The 18,844-nt window shown below is 45.0% G+C and overlaps 7 protein-coding genes across 7 annotated transcripts; 5 read left to right on the forward strand and 2 right to left on the reverse strand.

Annotated features, from left to right (window-relative positions):
• Window positions 1-1,206: 1,206 nt before the first annotated feature.
• Window positions 1,207-2,091, forward strand: PHALS_09996 (uncharacterized protein; the record flags this gene model as incomplete). The annotated part of the gene is made up of 2 exons (XM_024725342.1): window positions 1,207-1,553; window positions 1,623-2,091. 2 exons carry the CDS (start codon window positions 1,207-1,209, stop codon window positions 2,089-2,091), a joined length of 816 nt encoding a protein of 271 aa, XP_024576129.1.
• Window positions 2,092-2,178: 87 nt separating this feature from the next.
• Window positions 2,179-5,145, reverse strand: PHALS_09997 (hypothetical protein L917_16775; the record flags this gene model as incomplete). The annotated part of the gene is made up of 1 exon (XM_024725343.1): window positions 2,179-5,145. The coding sequence occupies one exon, from the start codon at window positions 5,143-5,145 to the stop codon at window positions 2,179-2,181; it is 2,967 nt and encodes a 988-aa protein (XP_024576130.1).
• A 182-nt stretch (window positions 5,146-5,327) lies between these two features.
• PHALS_09998 (uncharacterized protein) lies at window positions 5,328-5,843 on the reverse strand (the record flags this gene model as incomplete). The annotated part of the gene is made up of 1 exon (XM_024725344.1): window positions 5,328-5,843. One exon carries the CDS (start codon window positions 5,841-5,843, stop codon window positions 5,328-5,330), a length of 516 nt encoding a protein of 171 aa, XP_024576131.1.
• Window positions 5,844-5,947: 104 nt separating this feature from the next.
• On the forward strand, window positions 5,948-6,763 carry PHALS_09999 (uncharacterized protein; the record flags this gene model as incomplete). Its single annotated transcript, XM_024725345.1, has 1 exon — window positions 5,948-6,763. The coding sequence occupies one exon, from the start codon at window positions 5,948-5,950 to the stop codon at window positions 6,761-6,763; it is 816 nt and encodes a 271-aa protein (XP_024576132.1).
• Window positions 6,764-6,861: 98 nt separating this feature from the next.
• Window positions 6,862-7,382, forward strand: PHALS_10000 (uncharacterized protein; the record flags this gene model as incomplete). The annotated part of the gene is made up of 2 exons (XM_024725346.1): window positions 6,862-7,082; window positions 7,121-7,382. 2 exons carry the CDS (start codon window positions 6,862-6,864, stop codon window positions 7,380-7,382), a joined length of 483 nt encoding a protein of 160 aa, XP_024576133.1.
• A 2,067-nt stretch (window positions 7,383-9,449) lies between these two features.
• Window positions 9,450-9,810, forward strand: PHALS_10001 (uncharacterized protein; the record flags this gene model as incomplete). Its single annotated transcript, XM_024725348.1, has 2 exons — window positions 9,450-9,537; window positions 9,587-9,810. 2 exons carry the CDS (start codon window positions 9,450-9,452, stop codon window positions 9,808-9,810), a joined length of 312 nt encoding a protein of 103 aa, XP_024576134.1.
• A 6,621-nt stretch (window positions 9,811-16,431) lies between these two features.
• PHALS_10002 (uncharacterized protein) lies at window positions 16,432-16,808 on the forward strand (the record flags this gene model as incomplete). Its single annotated transcript, XM_024725349.1, has 3 exons — window positions 16,432-16,446; window positions 16,507-16,675; window positions 16,747-16,808. The coding sequence occupies 3 exons, from the start codon at window positions 16,432-16,434 to the stop codon at window positions 16,806-16,808; spliced, it is 246 nt and encodes an 81-aa protein (XP_024576135.1).
• Between the last annotated feature and the right edge of the window lie 2,036 nt (window positions 16,809-18,844).

Below are 18,844 nucleotides of genomic sequence, written 5' to 3' on the forward strand. Positions count from 1 at the left end.
TGAGGAAGCTTAGTTATGGTCGGTGACCTTCGTTCTGAATCGTAATCCGCTTAGTCCATGAGTAAGCACAACCTTAACTCAAGGCGAATAAACTTTTCCGTTTAAAATGTCAAATGTATTTCTGGGGTTTATTAGCGGCAAAGCCGCCTATATCTAAATCTGTAGGTTTTCCTAATCAAATAGAAAAATCTAATTTAAATGCATATATGCTGGCAGACCAGCCACGTATTGAATTCTTGTTACAGTGTAGGCACACCTTTGTGTGGGTTACACCATCTTGTGTGACTCACCCCTATCTACCAGGGTACGTGTTACCTCGTTGAGATATTGTACAATAGAGCAAAATTTTAGGGTGATTATACTATAGATCGTGAGACTCAGGTTCCTGGCTGCTCGTCTCACGTTAAATTATTAAAAAAGTCTTTTGGTTAGATATAGTATAGTGTGCAAACTTAGCATTTTCTCGAATCGAATGAATTTTACATATATTCATTCTGTAAGCGTGATGATTGGTTATTTAGAGGCTCTTCAATTTTATGAGTCCAATCCCTACCTTGGCGATTGTTAGCACGGAATATTTAAATCGAGGTTTCCTCTACGCAAGGTGCGCGACATCCCTGTTGCAAAATTTACAAACGTACTGAGTATATCTTATATCTGTTCGAAATAGCGTAAAAAGCACAAACGTTCATTGATTAAAAATTGTTGCCCAAATTCAGGTTACACACACCAAACTGAAATGTACGGACTAAATGGTGTATCCTACACTTTCATGCCATAAGAAGAATACACAGCGTATTTGCTTTGATCATACAAGGCTGTAGATAAACTTCGTACTATGTATACTATTACCATCTGTGACCTAGTCCTACTGCAGCTTTATGTGACGGGAATGTGGTAATCAAACGAACGCCAAGTTGTAAACGGTCATAATCTGTATTGCCGTTACATTGTGAAAACTATCCTCAAAATTTGATTCTTTGGTTGATGTCGCAAAGCTGGCTGATCATGCGGAACAAAGACAAAGATACCCGCACTGACTTTTTCTGTCTCAATAGAGGCTGTATCATTTTATATTTATCTTGACCGCAATTTTATGTACGAAGCTATTAGGTAGCTAAACTGTACCTACAGAATTCGTTGCATTACCAAATTCATATTCTCCAATCAGCTGTCAGTAATTCTATTCGGCGCTTTGAACGTGTCATGTCAACCACTAGCGAAGGCGCCGGCAGCAGTGACTCCATTGAGGTACACTTGGGTGCCAACGACTCGAATGCTGAGATTGCGTGGCTGCGGCGCTGCTTGCCTATTTTTGTGCAGCCGGACGTGGACATTAAAAATCGCAATGATCTGGTCAAGATTTTTTTCCGCTTCGAGCGCGACGACCGGTCTGGGCACTTGAATTGCAAGCTCTGTATTGTATTTGCCGGCGAGTCGAGCTACAACCGCAAACATGAGAAACGTGAGAACTCTCTGGCCACGTTTTGTTATCGTACTTATAATCGACGGACGTATAATCGGACAGCCGACATTAATTATATGGAGTTCCGGTACGTTGACGACTTTCAAATTGCTTTCTTTTCAGATGCTTAAACGTTCTTTTTTTCGACGATGATCAGAAATGTCGACTTAAATCCTGCAGCCGATGTGCCATGGGTGTCTATATACTCGCAGGACCACGGAGGTAATCAGCAGTGGGCGCAGGGCGAGAAAAAGAACATCGGCAACTGGTTCTCGCTCATGCATCACTACCAAGTGGAGCTTGAACGCTCAGCTTGGAAACTGCACCCACAAACGCACCGCCCGTACGTATATCTTAATACATGCAATCACATGATTGGCGAGAAGGACAATAACCCGACGCTTAGCAAGTTTGATTGGATCGACTACCCTTTTCAACAGGGAGATGACGGTGATGCCTTTCACTACGTCGTGGATCACGTGCCAACTAAATGCAATCTCTATTCGTATTGTTTATTCTGGCGCGCACGAAATGGTGGTGGATGGTGTGATCGTCACCCTGGAGTCAAGATGATTCCACGAGATGGCAAGTCTATCTACGTTAAACATTCATCTACAGGTCTGTAGCCAAGACACCTGTACCTAAACATTCTGTAAAACGTTTTATCCATTTTCTTGTCTGAACGCTTATATATATTTATGTATATTAAAACGTTATCCAGCGGCAGGCGTAGTAAAGGTTGGGTCTTGTGGCTGCGTTGCTATGGCCTTCAAATTTACAGATGATTTGCAAGACATTTGCTGAGACTCAAGCTCGAATTTTAGCTCCGGAGAATCAACTTGATTTATGTGATAGCTTGTTGGTCCAGTAAATTTGGCTGCGTCAAGTTCTCGCACTTTCATCCAGGTTGTCCACATTTCTTCCACGGAGATCGGAGCCTGTTCCAGCAACCAACCCATCTGACGTCGTGTAGCATCAAGCACGGGCTGGAATCCCATTTGAGTTGCCCCAGAGCTCACCCAATGGAAGTCCAGCAGCATGAATGCCATGGCATGCAGCTTGAATAAAGCATCAGGGTCATCGAACACTCGCCAGAATGGCGTACGACTGACACGTTCTGCTACACGCAACTTTATGGATATCGCCGGCGAAGTGTTTTCGTTCGTCTCGACTGAGTGTAAAACAAGTTTTGTGCACACATCAGGAGCCTCGTCAATCATCAGCAAGCGCATCATCATTCGCACTACATTTATACTTGCAACTGGAAACGGGTAGCGGTTGCCGCCTGCCACTGCATTGCGCTTCATCATTGCCCGCGCCTTCTCTGGATATTCTTCCACGAAAAATACAAGACATTCGAGGGCTAACACGCCTCCACCACGAAATCCTCCAAGCGGATTTTCCGTGTGAAACCCACTACACTTCCATCGTCGTGAAGCTAGCATCGCAGAGACGTTCACACCAGCGACATGACTTTCGGTATATGTCGAAGTCGCTAGCATCGAGGCGCATTCTTCTGCCACATCATCTTCTGGCACTAACAATGCGTCCCAAAGTCGTTTCAGCAAAGTGACGTGACATTCATTTGTCATATCCAGTGACTCCTCCAAACCAAACCGAAGCGTTTCCAGACGACGCACCTTGTCGTGCAACTTTAGACGACGCGAGCACATGTCAGACCGGAAGTCACGAAGCACAAATTCTTGTTGCTTGAACAGCATCGCAACCACTTGAACAGCTTCGCCTGCATCGCGCATTTTGTGACGGACGTCATGAGCAAACGATGTGAGACCCAAGTCATCATCTGGAAATATTGATAATGAATTTTCTTCAGCCGGCATCAAACGCGAGCGAACAGACGACCAATGCTGATATCCGACAGGATATTTGCGAATGCTTGCATCTTCGAAGTCATGATAACGTTCACTGTGTCTTTCTCTTAGTAGAATTGGAGCGAAACAGTTAGCAACCGCATACAATGTAAGCCCATTCTTCTCAGTATGACGAGGTTGTAGAGCTACTGATACCCAGTGACACAGCCGCTCAAGCAATGGCTTGCAAAACCATGGCAAATCGTTTACTAACACCGCCAAAAGAGCCTTGCATTCGTCTTCTGATATTACATTACCGGGACGACCAGCCAAGTCTAAAAATCGGTCCGATCTCTCTTCTGTGAAAAGAGAATCGGGCAATTCCCATAAATACTGGAGCAGAATTGCCACCACTTCATGAGGGTCGACAGCCATTTTACGATGAAAACCGCCAAGTTCCTCAATCGTGTCGCGTAGTTCCATAACATGGTCGGCTTGCAAGTGTGCTTGAAAGAGGCCAGGAGAATCCACATGCTCATAGAGATAACAAAAACACGCTTCGACGACATCCGGAAGGCCAAGTGCAGTCTCAAAGCGAGCCATACTGCTTAAAAACGGATTGCACAATACATCAAGCAAGTCGGTTCCAAACACATTGTACTCAGGATATCCTAGCTCCAGGAACCGAAGTACAGCGATTGCGGCATCCTCCATCTTCTGAGACTGAGCTGCTTTTCTCAGTGTATCCGACAATGGATTGCCACCTTTGCGCGTATTAAACGCTAGACGTAATTCGTGGTGCGAAACGAGCTTTTGAGCCAACAATTCTGTCTCGTCGTCAGCCTGACATAGACGGACACGACCATTTACCATATCCTCCGGGTCAATAAGTTTCGGTGCTTCCTTTTTTATCTTGTGAGTCCTTAAACGAGGTAAAGGACGTGAGAATGGCAGCGTTTCGGGCGCAAGATCTAGCCGCGGGTCGTCAATTAAAAAGGCGAAAGGGAGGTCGTCCAATCCTGCAAGGAGATTCAGAAACACCTTGATTTCGTCACGTTGACGAAAGAGAGCATCCTCAGTATAGTACGATGATAAGAGGTCAAGATTCGTTTCCGAAAGCACCATACTAAGACTTGAGCGTAACACGTGCGTGTTAAGTGCTTGACGAATGAACGCTCGTGTTTTACCTTCATCTGTGTTGACATTAGTAAGGCCAATAGCTGAACGAGTGGCACCAAAAAGACCGCGTACGTGACGTGGGAGCTCCACATCGACACTGGAAGTTACAACCTCGCATACTTGATTCTTTGCGGACACTATTTTCCCACTTGAAGCACTAGCGGACGCGCGATGCATCGCTTCAATCATTTGCTTTTGACGAATCACTTCCATTCGAGTACAAGTCCACTTAACAACACCAAACGATTTCACTGTGGCATCAGGATTTCCATCGTCTGCTTCCAGCAAACGCAGTCCGTGGGAAATGCAGCGATCTATTTGAGTACATAGCAAGTTGACCACCGCCAGCTCGTCATTCAGCAGCAACTCTCGCACATCGTCCATGCTCTTCATCATTGCAGCTTTTGGGCTATCGTTGGTGCCACTAAGTAATGCCGATGTGTCTTGTTTGTCGTTCATAGAGCTACTGCGACAAGTGCCAGCTATATTGTTGCTATTACTCGTCTTTGTGTTTATATAAAGCTGCAATCCATGCACAGCATTCTCGAGATCTTCAAGAATGATGCTGCGTTGACTCTTGGCCTGTAGCTGGCGCTTGGCACGATTCCGGCGCCGCAGCTGATGCTCTTGCTCTGTTTCTTCCTCAGGATCTCCTAGCACTAAGCTCCCTAATCGTGCTAAAAGCCCCATTGTATTCAATGCTTTTCAATGCGAGTTCGCGAATGACGCTATCCGGTCGTCAAAATACTCAAAAGATCGCGTTTTGGATCGCGCGACGTTTGAAACAATTTGAGGAAAGGGGGGGAACGATTGTGCTCACATAAACAATAATTAAAGTTTCCTACCCAAAGTATATGTAGCGTTATCATTCTCTAGTCAAATTGCTGCCGCAGCGCCATCTCTGTTTCAGACTTCCAGCCGCGAAAGTCCGAACCAATGCCAGATTGACCCTTGAGCCGCTGATTTTTAACTCGCTCCTTAGCAGCTTTCTTCTCACGCTTGGGTAACGATTCTCGGATCCCCGCCCCCTCTAATCGCAAACGTCGCTTACGGTCATCTCCAACTTTCTCTGCTGCCACCTTTTGTTTCTCCTCTCGTGTCTCTTGTACATCACCCAAAACTCTTTGCTTTCGTTCTTGCCTCTCTTGATCTTTAACCAAGTCAAACGATTCGATGGTATTCTGGGCCGTGGCACTGAATTTAGGCGGCAAGAACGAGGCCGTCGACGCGGACACGCTTGACAGGACGCTGTCAAATGAGGGTAATACGTGCTCAAGACGCCTTCTCTTCGTTTTTGACTCTTGGCTTGTCTGGATAACTACCGCATCATCTTCATCACTCTCATTTTCGCTGCTGCTCGCGAAGTCAGCGCCGAGCAGAAACGACATTTCTCATGTTTGAGGTGTAGCCAGATCACATAAATGTAATTACTAAGATTGAGGGACCGTTCTTAAATTGTAAGTTTTAAAGATAATTAATACTTCGTGGAAACATGACGGACGCCAAGACCACATCGTGGCTCAAAGCTGAGCTAGTGAGCGAGTTAGGCTTTGCGGAGGTTGATGAGATCGTACAATATATCACAACTTCATTTCACACTCATGAAGAAATATCGAGTTATCTCATCGAGCTGTTAGGCATTCCGGCCAAGCGTGCAGAGCAAATATGCACGCGATTACTTTCAACCCTACCGTCGGTCCCGAAACTTGCCAGTATGAACGCAGCGGCTGCAGCTGTGGCTGGGAAACAGGAAAAAATGATTCTAAGGCCTAAATTAGTAAATTCGCGCTCAAAACCTAGCAAGAACAGCAAGGGTGCTGCGTCGGATCTACTTAATAACTCGTGTATTATTAATTGTATACTATGCGGTCTCATTGAGTACAACGGCGCTCGCCGATGCGCACATTGTGACACAGAGCTATATTATCAGGCCGGTGTATTTCTGGACGACGAGGCCACACGGCAACAGATGGGGGAGCATATACGGCTTGACGAGCCAGATGCCCAGTACCCACCAGTACTTAAAGGAGAACAGCATTTTTATGATGAGGAGGTCGTGGGAAAGGATGCTCAAATCGGCAATGCAGGACATTTTATAACAATACCACTGGACCCGAACAACCGGCAAGTGGAGGTCAAGATATCGCGTAATGAGCAGCTCGCCACTGATGCGCGCGAGTTGGTGGAAAGTATTCAGCGCAAAATGAGCAAGACTAGAAGTGTCAATAGTAATTCTGCCAAGCAGGCTGTGGCTCTTAGCGAGGCACTTGTAGTCGTGGACGATTCATACAACTTAATCTATGTGTAGTGCCAATAAGCTTATTGTCTTGCCATTGTGTAACCAAAAGTTGCACCAAAGGCATCTGAGTATTTACAGTACCTAATTATCTTGGTGAGACTTAAGTAATGCCAGTCGACGGTGCCGAACGAAACGTGCAGCGCGTTGACGTCAGTGCTGAACAAAGTGTCGCATTGAAATTCATTGGTTACCAATACGACCAGTTCGAGCGATGCACAGGTGTAGCGACCGGACGTGCGTTGCCAGCGCCGACTCGATACTCTGGACAGCCACTTGCAAACTTACCGTCATCCTCGCGTGCTTCAGGCCCGAGCGGCCGTAGTCGACGGTTCGTAACGTCTACCCTGCCATGTCGACAGCAGTCAGCGCCGTCAAAGCAGTAAGTGCGTTACAGCGCCGCGTGGCAGAGGCAAAATCCGCCACCCAGTGCCCGGCACCAGCTAATCCGCTCTGGGATTTCTACTCTTGCGGGCTTGTGGATGAGAGCGACGACTGCTCTAACGGTGAAGATACGGAGGATGAGCTGGAGACGCAGGAATGGATTCAGTTCCAGCGCCAACGCGCACAGGCGCGTCTTGCAAGTGCAAGCCAGCGTGAGGGTCGCGATACACGATCTACCGAGCCCTGATTATGAACGAACTGTGCTCCGCAACCTTTTTCAACATGAAGTTATCCCATTTACAGCCAAGTTCCATGACATGTAGGATAGATATAGATAGATACTGCTCTGCAGTATTTGAATGGGATTTCCTGCGGCTAGCATCATTGAAAGCTTTGTTATTCAAGCGTTTTAGTGTTAAGGATAGGCATTGGTAACCATCAGCCACCATAAAAAACGGGGCGCTGTGGGATCTTATGTTTGCGCTCTGCCGTCGGACGACGCTTCAAGCGCCACGCCTGTAGGGTTTTTGATTTGTTCAGCTTCGCGCCCACCCCCTATATCGTAACTTTACGATTTGTTACAACATTTACACCCCCCGCAGATTATCAATGGTTACAAAGTTTGTTCCTTCCGCAAGGAAAAGTTATCTACGTAAGGAAAGGATACACATTAAGCTTCATCTTTGTAATTGATGATCGCAACCTGAAGTTGGGTCATGTCAAACTTCAGCACATTATTTTCAATAATAGGCTACGACATCGCCGTTGCGAAAGCATCTATGCATTTCTTCATTGGATAGACATCATGTGATAGCTTTCGCTTCACTCTTGTACATGACCACATGATTGCGTGAGTACTATTGTATAGGGTTGCATTGCAATAACACGTTTACGTCACAATAATCCTTTCGTACAGCACATTTTATATTCAGGTGATTTTTCTAAAGAACAAGAAAAAGAATTACCAATAGATTGCTGTCGAAGAAAAAAAAGATCGCCACGGCATTTCGACTCTATCTTCCCAATACAAAGAGGTTAATGCCCTACCACCCTCCCAATCAAGGTTAAATTGATGCCTAGGAGCGTAGGAAACGTAGACGAGACGATGCTGACAGCATTTCCCGCTTTGTCTAACGAGAAATGTTCCCAACGCTGCAAGAAAAGAGAAGAGATTTCGGCAACCGTTGAGTCAATCTCCGAGGTAATTCGACGCCTACAAGCAGCCAGATATCAAGTAATTTGCGATTGAGGCAAGGCAACGTCAATTACGTTGCCGACCATAAAAAGAAACTGTTCAATTCTGAAAATCTAACGATGATTCTGGGAGGAAAACACGTGAATTGTTCGATACCACGCTATGTGAGCAAAATTTCTAAAATTATCTTTTATACTTGAAACTTCTCGATTGTTAATTCTGACGCTGAGCTGACTTGCTTAATCGTTGCAATAACGTTAATACATTTTACAATTGTATCCAGTTTTGAGAAACGTAGAGGCATTTATCCCCTCCGATCTCAATTTCATCTTCGTTGAGAGGAGCCCGCGATACTGTTGACTCGACAAGAAAAGTAGAGATTGAAGTTTGAAGTCAGGCATTCTGGTAGAAGATAATTTATCGTTCTCAATAAAAATTCTCCATAACGATAAAAATGTATTCATGCTTCTATCGAATGAATATATGATCCAGGAATGTAGCACAACTATTTAATTACATGAGATAAATTAATCTTTAACCTTCGCCAGTGGAGGTGATACCATATGCAAGCACAGTCGAATAAATTCTACTTCAATGGACTAAAACAAGCGGGCTGATTCTAAGAGCAAGATCCCGGTGCCCGTAGTAATCGAATCCTCAGCATCAAACGGAATCCTAGCTTTCCGGCACACTCGATTGCAAAGCGCTTCCGTTAATTGCGGGTAGCGCAAGAGGACCGGTTTTGAGTTTAACAGAGTCTCATGTTAAGGAGAGTGGCTAAAAAAGTGTAGCCTTACAAGCAGGACTCTTGCCATCGAGAGTGCCCCACGATCTCAGAGGTTATCGTGACGACATTGATGTATGCATAGATTTTGATAATGATATAAGAGCTAAAAGTAATGACTAGCGACCTTGATGGAGCTGCAGGCCACTAGGCATCTTTGCCTGAAACTGCACCATCCTCAGTGACGCAAGGTGCAACGCATCCAACCAGGTATTTGAGCAATTAATAATTCATCAAGAAATAAAAAGCCAAATCCTTTCTTGTCCAAGTCGATGCACCAAGTAATCCGGAGGATGACCACATATTTCGTGTTTTAGCAACGTCGACTCATTTACATGAACCTTAATTTCAAGGCAACTGAGTGTCTGTCTGTGTTCATGCCATGTTTTACCAAAAGAAGCTACTTTTTTGCAAAGTACGATGGTATGGGGATATGTATTGGTAATACAGAGGCTTTTGCTGCTTTATTTAGCGTTAACGCAATGTGTGGGAGCATATCGCTCTTACGCTGCGGACGCTCCGACCAGATTCTTTGGATATTATTCGCTACCACCCTGGGTGCAACTCTATAGATCATCCGCCGCAGACCTATCTAACCTGATTTCAAATGCATTAAGCAATGATCGCCAAACTTTACCGTACGGCACACATCTTGATTCAGAGAATTCGCGACGGACAAGCAGCGGCTTTGAATAGAACTAGTTTTGCTGTATAGCTTTGACAACGCGGACGGCAGCAAGATGGGCCATAATTTTCGGTGTTTCCGCGGCTACAATGTCAGGTGACCGTAAGACAACCGATAAAATAATAAATGTTAGATTTGTTTTTAAAAGTGTGTTGCTCCATCGGGAAATTAAATCGAGACTTTTAACTTTGCCTTATTTTTTCACGATGATTTAAGTCTCTGTTAAGTTGCCGATTAGTTTGAAGATCTCTTCTCTTCTCTTCTCTTCTCTTCTCTTCTCTTCTCTTCTCTTCTCTTCTCTTCTCTTCTCTTCGAACAATACATACATATGTTAGTAGCCAGACGAGACATTCGCCTGCAAGTGTAGAAAGCGACCTCTGTTTTTGTTTGGTCAAAGAACTAGACCGCTTAAATGTCTTACAATGACTGAGAATTCGTAAAGGCGAAATACAATTTCGTATTCCTCGATGCACCTTGGAAAAATGCGGTCTAACAACTCAACGATGGCATCTTCGACTGGTGAACCATTCGTTAATAAACTAATTCAGATTTATAAAAAATCAAGGCAACCAGAAGTGAAGGTTTCTATCCATCCCAACGTTTTTTAAAGTCACATTGTAACGGCTCAAACCAAGCCATCACAAGAAGGCGGTTTAATGTGGTACATAATACATTCGACGTGCATTGTGGGGACAAGTTATAATAGGATCACAGAACTACAGATCCCACATGCACTTGTGACATTGTATGATGCCACAAATGTCCAGTTTAATGGTTAATACTCCAAAATTTACACTGGTGATGGGACTGACGTGTCGTTGTTATCTGAAGTGAGTGACGCAAACCAAACACTTTGTGGGAGATTTTCACGTTCAAGTTTCTCAAGGTTCCGCCGAATTTATCCTCGATGTACCGGACATTTTATATGACATTCCAAGTTTTGCAGGATTCCCCGAGCTCTGCCTCAATGTACTCAAGGTTTTACATACCAGGCTCAAGAATTATCTTTTGCATGCACAGATTTCCACCCATTTTACCTCTAGAGGCCCTTGAAATGTTACCCATGTAGCTTTGGGAAGTATGTTCTCTTTTCAGTTCAGTTGATCATTCGTAGAGTTCACATAAAGTCTTCTGCTCAAGCGCAAACTTGTGTGCTGGGTCCAAGATTTTCAGCAAAGGGGCCTAAGCCTCTTACACCTGGTAGCGCTTTGTTGTATAACTTCCAACGACTCAGTCAAGAGTCTTCATAAGCCGTTTGAGTAGCGTGCACGGACATTTAATCCTCCAATTGTGAAAATCAATGATAGGGATGGAATCGCTGATGAGCCCGATGCCTCGAGTGACCAGGATTGTTAAATGAGCATTTCCTTTATTTGGCGCACCACGAGAGTGCAGCCCATGAGCGTATGCGTGAAGACGTCGGTAAGGCCATTCTGATCAACTTGCTGGGATAAGCGTTGCAGCCTGAGCATGAGCGATGCAGCTACGATAATCATACACACCGACGCATCACGAGGTCATGAGTTCTCAACAGGAGCCCACAGCTCCTGTCACGGTAACGAGAATCTCTCAGCTTAAACTCTGTATGTATTCTTATCTGAGTGGAGAAAACGAGATTCGAAGAAATGGTTAGTAGAGGATAACTGCGACAGCCCGCGGACCCAGTGCAGAAAGTGTTATTCACAACGCCTTACCTTGTGGGTCGATAAAAAAATTGGGAATTTGGAAGACATCTGGCTTAACCAAGCTGCGTTTACAATCTAGACGACTTCGAGCAATATCTCAAAACAGCTTTCAAATCTCGGAAGAACAAAATTAGAGCTCGCGCTGACTTTTGAAAGCTCTGTCAGGGTAGGTACGACCAATACTCGTTCGCATAACGAGCGCGATGTCCTAATTCGAATATAAAAATAAATCAGTTGATATCCCAAAGCAAGTTGTGGTATTCATGGAAGGCGTGATGAAGGTTCAACTCGAAACTATTTTTTTTACAAATTTTCGAAGGCGTTGGACGAAGTTAACGAGCGTGCGATGCAAATAAAATTTAGAAGGAAATACGCTAAGTTTAGAGTCTTTATAGCTCGTTCGACAAGCCAGCAAGCTTTGGCATTCGGTGGTCCGGAATCGTTAGACATATGGTCTGTCGATGCGATTGTCAACAAACCCTCACGCAATGACGGGAATTAGTTTTGTTAAAAAGCTAGTTCGGTTACATTGCGAGAAATCGTGAAGTGTTTTCGCCAGCAAGCAACACATGATTTACTATCAAATCAATTAAATAGTGGCCGACGATTCGACTGTACCCAACATGTCTAGCAAGAATAAGTCTTTATAGTACATGAGGTCAAATAGGCGAAACTTCAGAGCCTCTATGGGCTCTTGTGGACACTTGTGCGTCAAACAATTTTGTCAGCACACAAGTGGAGAGAAGGCAAGGCAAGGCAAGGCAAGGCATGGGCCTGCCTCACTCGAATGAAAAATGATCGTTCCCTTGGCTAATGGATCAATGCAGAGGATGTCTAAGTACGTGTTGCGGTACAAAAAAACAATTGTGATGATCTACGAAGCGTGAAGACGAGTTTATTGCGCTCGACTAGGACGACAAATTTTGATTAATTTCAGCAAATTTTATTTTTAAAAAGTTAATTACCATCGGCAAGCAAGTCGATGAAGACCTTGTTTTCGTGGCAGCAAGAGAAAATATTTAAGAATTCATCTGCTGCTGATGAGTTAAATGAGAGCATGGCATTCAATGACCCCTCACACTCAAATGACAAGCTCATGAAGACCACTGGGCGTGAAAAAAACAGGCACCAGAAAAAGACTATTTTGAAGTTTAAATTGATATGAAGTCCGCTTTGGCAGAATTAGTGAGATTAAGTAAACTGTCAAAGAAAAATGAAGATCTACAGGCGATCAAGGCACAAGAAAAGCAGAAGATGAAGCAAAGAATCCGCTTCAAGCGAATCTGAAAATATCGTAGTGTACAAGGAAGCAAGATAGTGCATCACGTACAGGTTGAAAATGCTCAAGGATATAAGTTCTGGCCGTGGATGAGAAAGAAGACGCTTACGATCAGCCTGCAAAGAGGCAAAAGTCCGCAAATATGTGCGATCGTCGAGAAGCTATCAACGGTGTCATCAGTATTGCGGAAATGTTAGATATGACGATACAGAAGGAAAGGTTTTAGTAGTAGTCATCGAAATTTAGTCTCCGTGAATGGAATGCTACTTGGAATACGCTGAGATAAAGTGCCGGACGAATAGTCACATGACAGAGGCATTCGTCACGAGATAGATATAGCGAGATACTGTATTATAAGGTGATGGCCCTACCGAAGGAACAAGGCGATGCAATTGACGAGGTTTTCGTGTAGCGACAGGAGGCTGGTCATGTGCGTGAGAGCGTTTCTCGGCGTTATAGTCCCACATTATGTGCATTGAAAGGTACAGGTGATTAGTGAATTTTTCACAAATTCCGCAAAATGACCGACGCGACCAAGCCTGCTTAGATAACTGTTCCACGAAAGGATAATGAAAGGGTTTGATGCACCTTCCTTATCACTATCGATCTTAAAGATGGTTTCTATCAATCCAGATTCGCGAGAGCGATATTCCTCTCATTTGCTCCAATATTTTAGTGATATGCTGTAGGAATGGATGGTAATGCTTCAAAGTGTGAAGAATGTACCAGCGACTTTTCACAGAACAGTCACAAATGTACTTTGGTCACTTACAGAGTTTGCACCAAGCAACTTTGACGATATATCTGTTCAGAGTTTGGCTTAGGGAAAGAAGAGATATGGTAATGTTTACCGTGATTAACTTCGTTTAGTCTTCTATGTTAAGCGATATAATTAATTATACACCAATCTGAAGAAATGCATCTTCCTTGCCGTTGAGATTTGCTAACTCAGTTTCTTTGTTTGCAATATGATGCCTATGCTAGTCCTGAGGAGATCAAAGAATTTGACGGTAGCCTTTTACCAAGCTATTTGCACAAATATACACGAAAGCATGCTGCGTTGGTGTAACCACTAACATCTCTCTTGAAAAGACCAATGATTAGAAGCGGTCTAAGGAGCACCAGGCAGCGATGTCAAAGTGGAGATGTGCTTAATAGACACTCGTAGCCTGAATCTCGCAGAAAATGAGCGGCCATATCATGTAGTCGGGTATGCTGGCGGCTATGTCATCGGGTGTGCAAAGTTGGCGTTGGCAAAGTTTAGATTCTATTCACTATTTACATTGCTCACGCTTCGCCGCGGACAGATGTAAAATCGCCTCGCTTATATCAAAAGATGTCAAAATGATTTTTCTTTTTTGCGCTGTACACTTTTTGTGCACTATAAGCCCGTTAAATCAGACATTCTTCCCCAAGCATTTTTACAACTTCCGATTTCGATCCAAAGAACTAGAATAATGACACAAATAAAGCGTTCAAACTCCGTGAAGCCGTTATTGCGATAGCTACAGGAGTGACAAGCACTGCTCAAGAAAAAATAATATGGCTACAAGCACAATGAGGTATGCCAAATTTTGAACGAGTGTTTCATGAGCGTTCGGATAGAAATCTCCAGAGCTTCCAACCACGAGCTAGGTCGCGAGTCTATCGTTACAGCATGCATAATAGGCTTCTGCTCTACGCACTCGAAGAAGAGGATCCTATCGATAAAGGTCTGCGTCATAGACACTTGTATGAGTATCATGTTGGTTCTCCAAGTGTCCATCATAGACGGGATAGAACGGCTCTAAATTCAAGTTTATTACTGGCCACATAAGGTCAATGAAATCCGCAAGTATAAACGTTTTTGTGGAAAATGCTAGAAAGTGAAGCCATCGAGGTCTTCTCAAACCCCACATCGTCTATTGTCCGCTCCCCAGCTGACCTGGGGAGCACGGAATTTTAAATAAAACTTCCGAGAGTTGAACATGACAGGAACGGTGTCCTGTTGTTTACGGACCGATTAAGTAAGATGGCACATCATACTTCGGTCTTGGACACGCTCTAGGCAAAAATGATTGCCAAAGTATTTGTAGACGTGGTGTCATGTCAACAAGATGTGCCTTCGTATCATACCGTGACACTCGGTTTACGTCCAGTTTCTGCATACTCAGTTTGACATCTTGGACACGAAACCATTTATGTCAACAACAGCATACCCAGAGATGGACAGCCGAATGGAACGAGCTAACCGTGTCTTGGGAGACGAGATACACAGCTAGTGGGCGTGCTTTGGGGGGTGGGAGGGGGTTTCTTGTTGAACAATTCACCGCATGTCCTGAAAGGTTACTCCCAATTTTATGTAAGCTATGAAATTTATCATAGAGTGCCTGCGCAGTTTGCTGGGATGCTTTTACCTTAAACGCGAGGGAGCTATGGCTAAGGAGACACAATCAGGCCTAAATGCTATCAGGTGTTTAAAACGAGTTTTAACTCGATAGAACCTCTAATTTGCATGACAAGTCGTGAGGTACAGTCGATATCTTCATGGTGATGGGACAAGACTTGATAAGATTTGTTTGAGACGCAACTGCAAAGGCTCAGGATCGACGAAAAGAACAAGCAAATAAGCGAAGGGCAAGCAGGTGTGAAGGATCGGTGACCGTCCTAAAGCTCAATGCAAGCTCAGGGCTTTATAGCGGTTTCACTCCTGCCGCATTCTAAAAGGCAAAATAAAAACTCGCATGTAACATGAGCCGACCGCGGCTATGTCAACTGCTTAGGCCGTGTTGAGCCAACTTTTTCTAGTCGCCCACACTTTCTCTTGTGAGCTCGACAGAGCAAGTTACGCCAGTTACACCCTGTGTTATAGTGCAGTTTTCGGAGCTGTCTTCCGCTAAAAATCACCCCAGAAAAAGGTCTGTCTGTCTAAGAGCGACTAGATGACTGGCGTCCTAAGTATCTTCTCCTGTCGCCTAGTCTCTCCTGCTCGAGACACCCAAAAACATTGCCAGCTTACCTGTCCTCTCCGTTATCATAAAAGTTAGCTCACAGTTCAACCTGTACTTACGAGTGACACCTGCGCCAGCTCGTACTCGCGAGTTTATGGTGGTGTAATCTGGTCGACTGATTCAAAATGAGTGATTTCAAAATGAGAGCGCGTCAAATTCTCACACTACAAGAGAAAAATTGCATCTGCGGTAGATTCCTTAACGTTGGGATACACAACAATGCCGTAGCAACACACCTAAAAGAGTCGTCATGGTATCTGTATCCTTTCTGCGGCAGTGCGTCGAGTTGAAGGCTGAGTAAAGAGAAATGTCGGAGTAATTCGGTATGAGATACTACAAGCCCCATGATAGAGCATAAAATGTGGGCGCCAATGCTCAAGGGGGGAATCAAAACTTGCATGGTGGCTGTCTCGGACTTGCGGACATGCCGAAGCGTTACCATAGATAAAGCAATCCACCGCGAGCCAGAATTAGTCTTAGGTGCCTTCTCAGAGAGGCTAACATTGCTCAGCTGACACAAGATCTATACCATGACATGCAGCCATGCACTCTCTGCTTTGGAGCGAAGCAACACAAAATGCGATATAGACTGCTAGACGGGCGATTTGAATCATGCAGTGGAGTAGGCAAACAAGCTGTAGCTGGCGAGGAAAGCATTTTACTGACATACGAGCATATATGATCACGACTACGGTGCGCACTTTGCGGAGGCAGACTCGTCAAAAATGATAAAGCTAGAACGCGGTATTGCAGAGAGTAGACCGGCGATCACATCCGGTCGTCGCAAATCCGACACGCGATGACTCGCAAGTTTTGACTCTACCGGAAGACCTTTCAAGTTTAAGCAAGGTCCGGAGCTTAAAACCCACCACACTTACACTTACCTTGGCAATCCTAAATGTGAATCTGACTACGGAAGCGGGTATATGCGAGGAAATGTTCGAGAGGAGAGTATAAATTGACATTTGTTTTCGTTAGAGATCGATGCGTAAGAACAACCTGCGGTTGGTGACAGTTCTGAAGAACGGCGAATTTATCGTGTGTATGTCGATTGAGGATCTGATACTGCAGATGACCATGCTTCAATATTACTTGCAGATGTTATTTCCAACATGAAGTATCGGAGCTATCCGAGGTATTGTGTTCATTTGTTTGTGGTATTTCAAGAAACCTGGCCAAGAGCTGCAACGCCCACAGTGAAGGTACTACCACATTTTGCTTGAGGATCTGTTAGTACGCTACGTCAATCAGCGTTTAACAAACAAGAAAGGTAATCATGTCCGGTGGAAAAGGCTCTGGTCTGGTAGTCGGTATTTTTTCCGGTGGTGACGTGCAACACAAGTGCAGTCCAATGACCACATTTTTTGAGTATTTTAAAGTCTCGTGAGCAGTAGTCGATAGTAATACCCGCAGATAACGTCGTTTGAGGCAGCTGTGAGACGCTTTGGCCGGCCATAGCCTCCACGAAGGTTCTAGGCCTGCTGAAAGGAGACTCTGCGGTGGCTGGTTGTGCAAGCGTAAAAGGTTAAAAGAAGATCTGTACAAGTAGCTAAGAAACCATCGATGCTGTAACTACTTCTTAAGATACTGCTAGGAGACATGCAGCAGGGCTGCCGGAGCTCTTTCGCTAAGAGAAAGCTGAGTCAAGATCGGCGACCTTCGTACTATACTTACAACCAGTTTGAGTGTTGCGTATCACAATCCGCTTACTCTAAAAGTAACTACAGCCTTAATTCAAGGCTAATTAGCTCCGTTTAAAATGATAACTTTAATTTGAGTTTTATTTGCGGCAAAGCCGCCTATATCTAAATCTATAGGTTTTCCTATTTAACAGAAAAACCTAATTAAATGTATAAGTACTGCCTGTTACAGCCTCAAATTGAATTGTCGTTTAAGTGTAGACACGCCAATAACCGGGTCACACCATATTATGTAACACACACCTTTGTGTGATCACACCGTCTTGTTGACCCCATTAGATTCTTCCCATCAAGACTGTAAACACCTTCAGTTCACATTCACCTATCGCCGCGAGCGAGGCTCGCGTGACTTAGACACCACAACATCACCAGGACCTTCTTCCATTTGTCTGCTTAATGAGCCTTGTGTCGAGGACACGGAGGACACCCAGCCGCGCTGGCTCCGAGAACGTTCGCGGGCAGAGCCCATCTATGTCTCCTGCACGCGCTGCAACTCCTGACTTCACGGAAAACGCAGCCCGAGCTCTCGGTAAACTAGAACCGCGCACTGCGCCCGCCACGGGCGATGGATTCCCTCGTCATGGGTTTGGCAGGAGTCGACTACAAGTCGGATACTCCTTTCCCAAGATGGAAAGAATAAAAGGGCGAGGTGGCCCAGCGGCGCGACGTGAGCCCTGTTCGAACCTTGCGAACGTTATGCAGTATCCCGAACCTCTCGACTTCCGAGGAAAGTGTTATTATTACCAATTGTTTCAACGAGGCACAGAAGTAGCACTTGGAGGCTGCCCACAGGACGGCATATAGGGCGGCTTTTATGCGCTCGTATCCACGTTCAGTCCTTGACCCTTGTGTGGAATATAGCTTCCGCTCGACAGATCCCGCTACAGAAGCGATAGCCGCGATCACTCGATGGTTAGGCGTCTACGTAGCTGGGCACCTGGTCACTACACAAGCCGAGCCTGACCAACGAAAAGCTCTCCGAGCTCAAAGCGGAGGCGCTCCTGTACCCGCAATGCGGACCTATCCTGTGGTGCTCACCACTGGCAAAACCACTACAGATGACGAAGAGCGCTTTGAGCGACGGGTGTAGCGACACCGGAAAATTAATTCGCTGTCTAACTTATAGCGGAGCCACAAGGAAAAGGACGTGCGCGTAGACCACCATCTTCGATTTCAGTTTGCCAAACTCAAGGCGCAACGCCAACTTCCTGAGTATTGTCGCCCTGCGACATACGGAATAATTCATCACGCTCCCGCAAGCTCTGTGGTTTCTGACACAGGTGAGTCTACGACCGCAGCAGCTTAGGAAGGCCCCGCTAAGCTACGACCTTAAAAAGTCCGATAAACCGTGGACGTAGCTGTGTCTTCAAAGTAGCAGAAATTGCATGTGT

The sequence above is a fragment of the Plasmopara halstedii genome (assembly GCF_900000015.1).
Source record: "Plasmopara halstedii genome assembly, contig: Scaffold_444, whole genome shotgun sequence".
NCBI lineage: Eukaryota > Oomycota > Peronosporomycetes > Peronosporales > Peronosporaceae > Plasmopara > Plasmopara halstedii.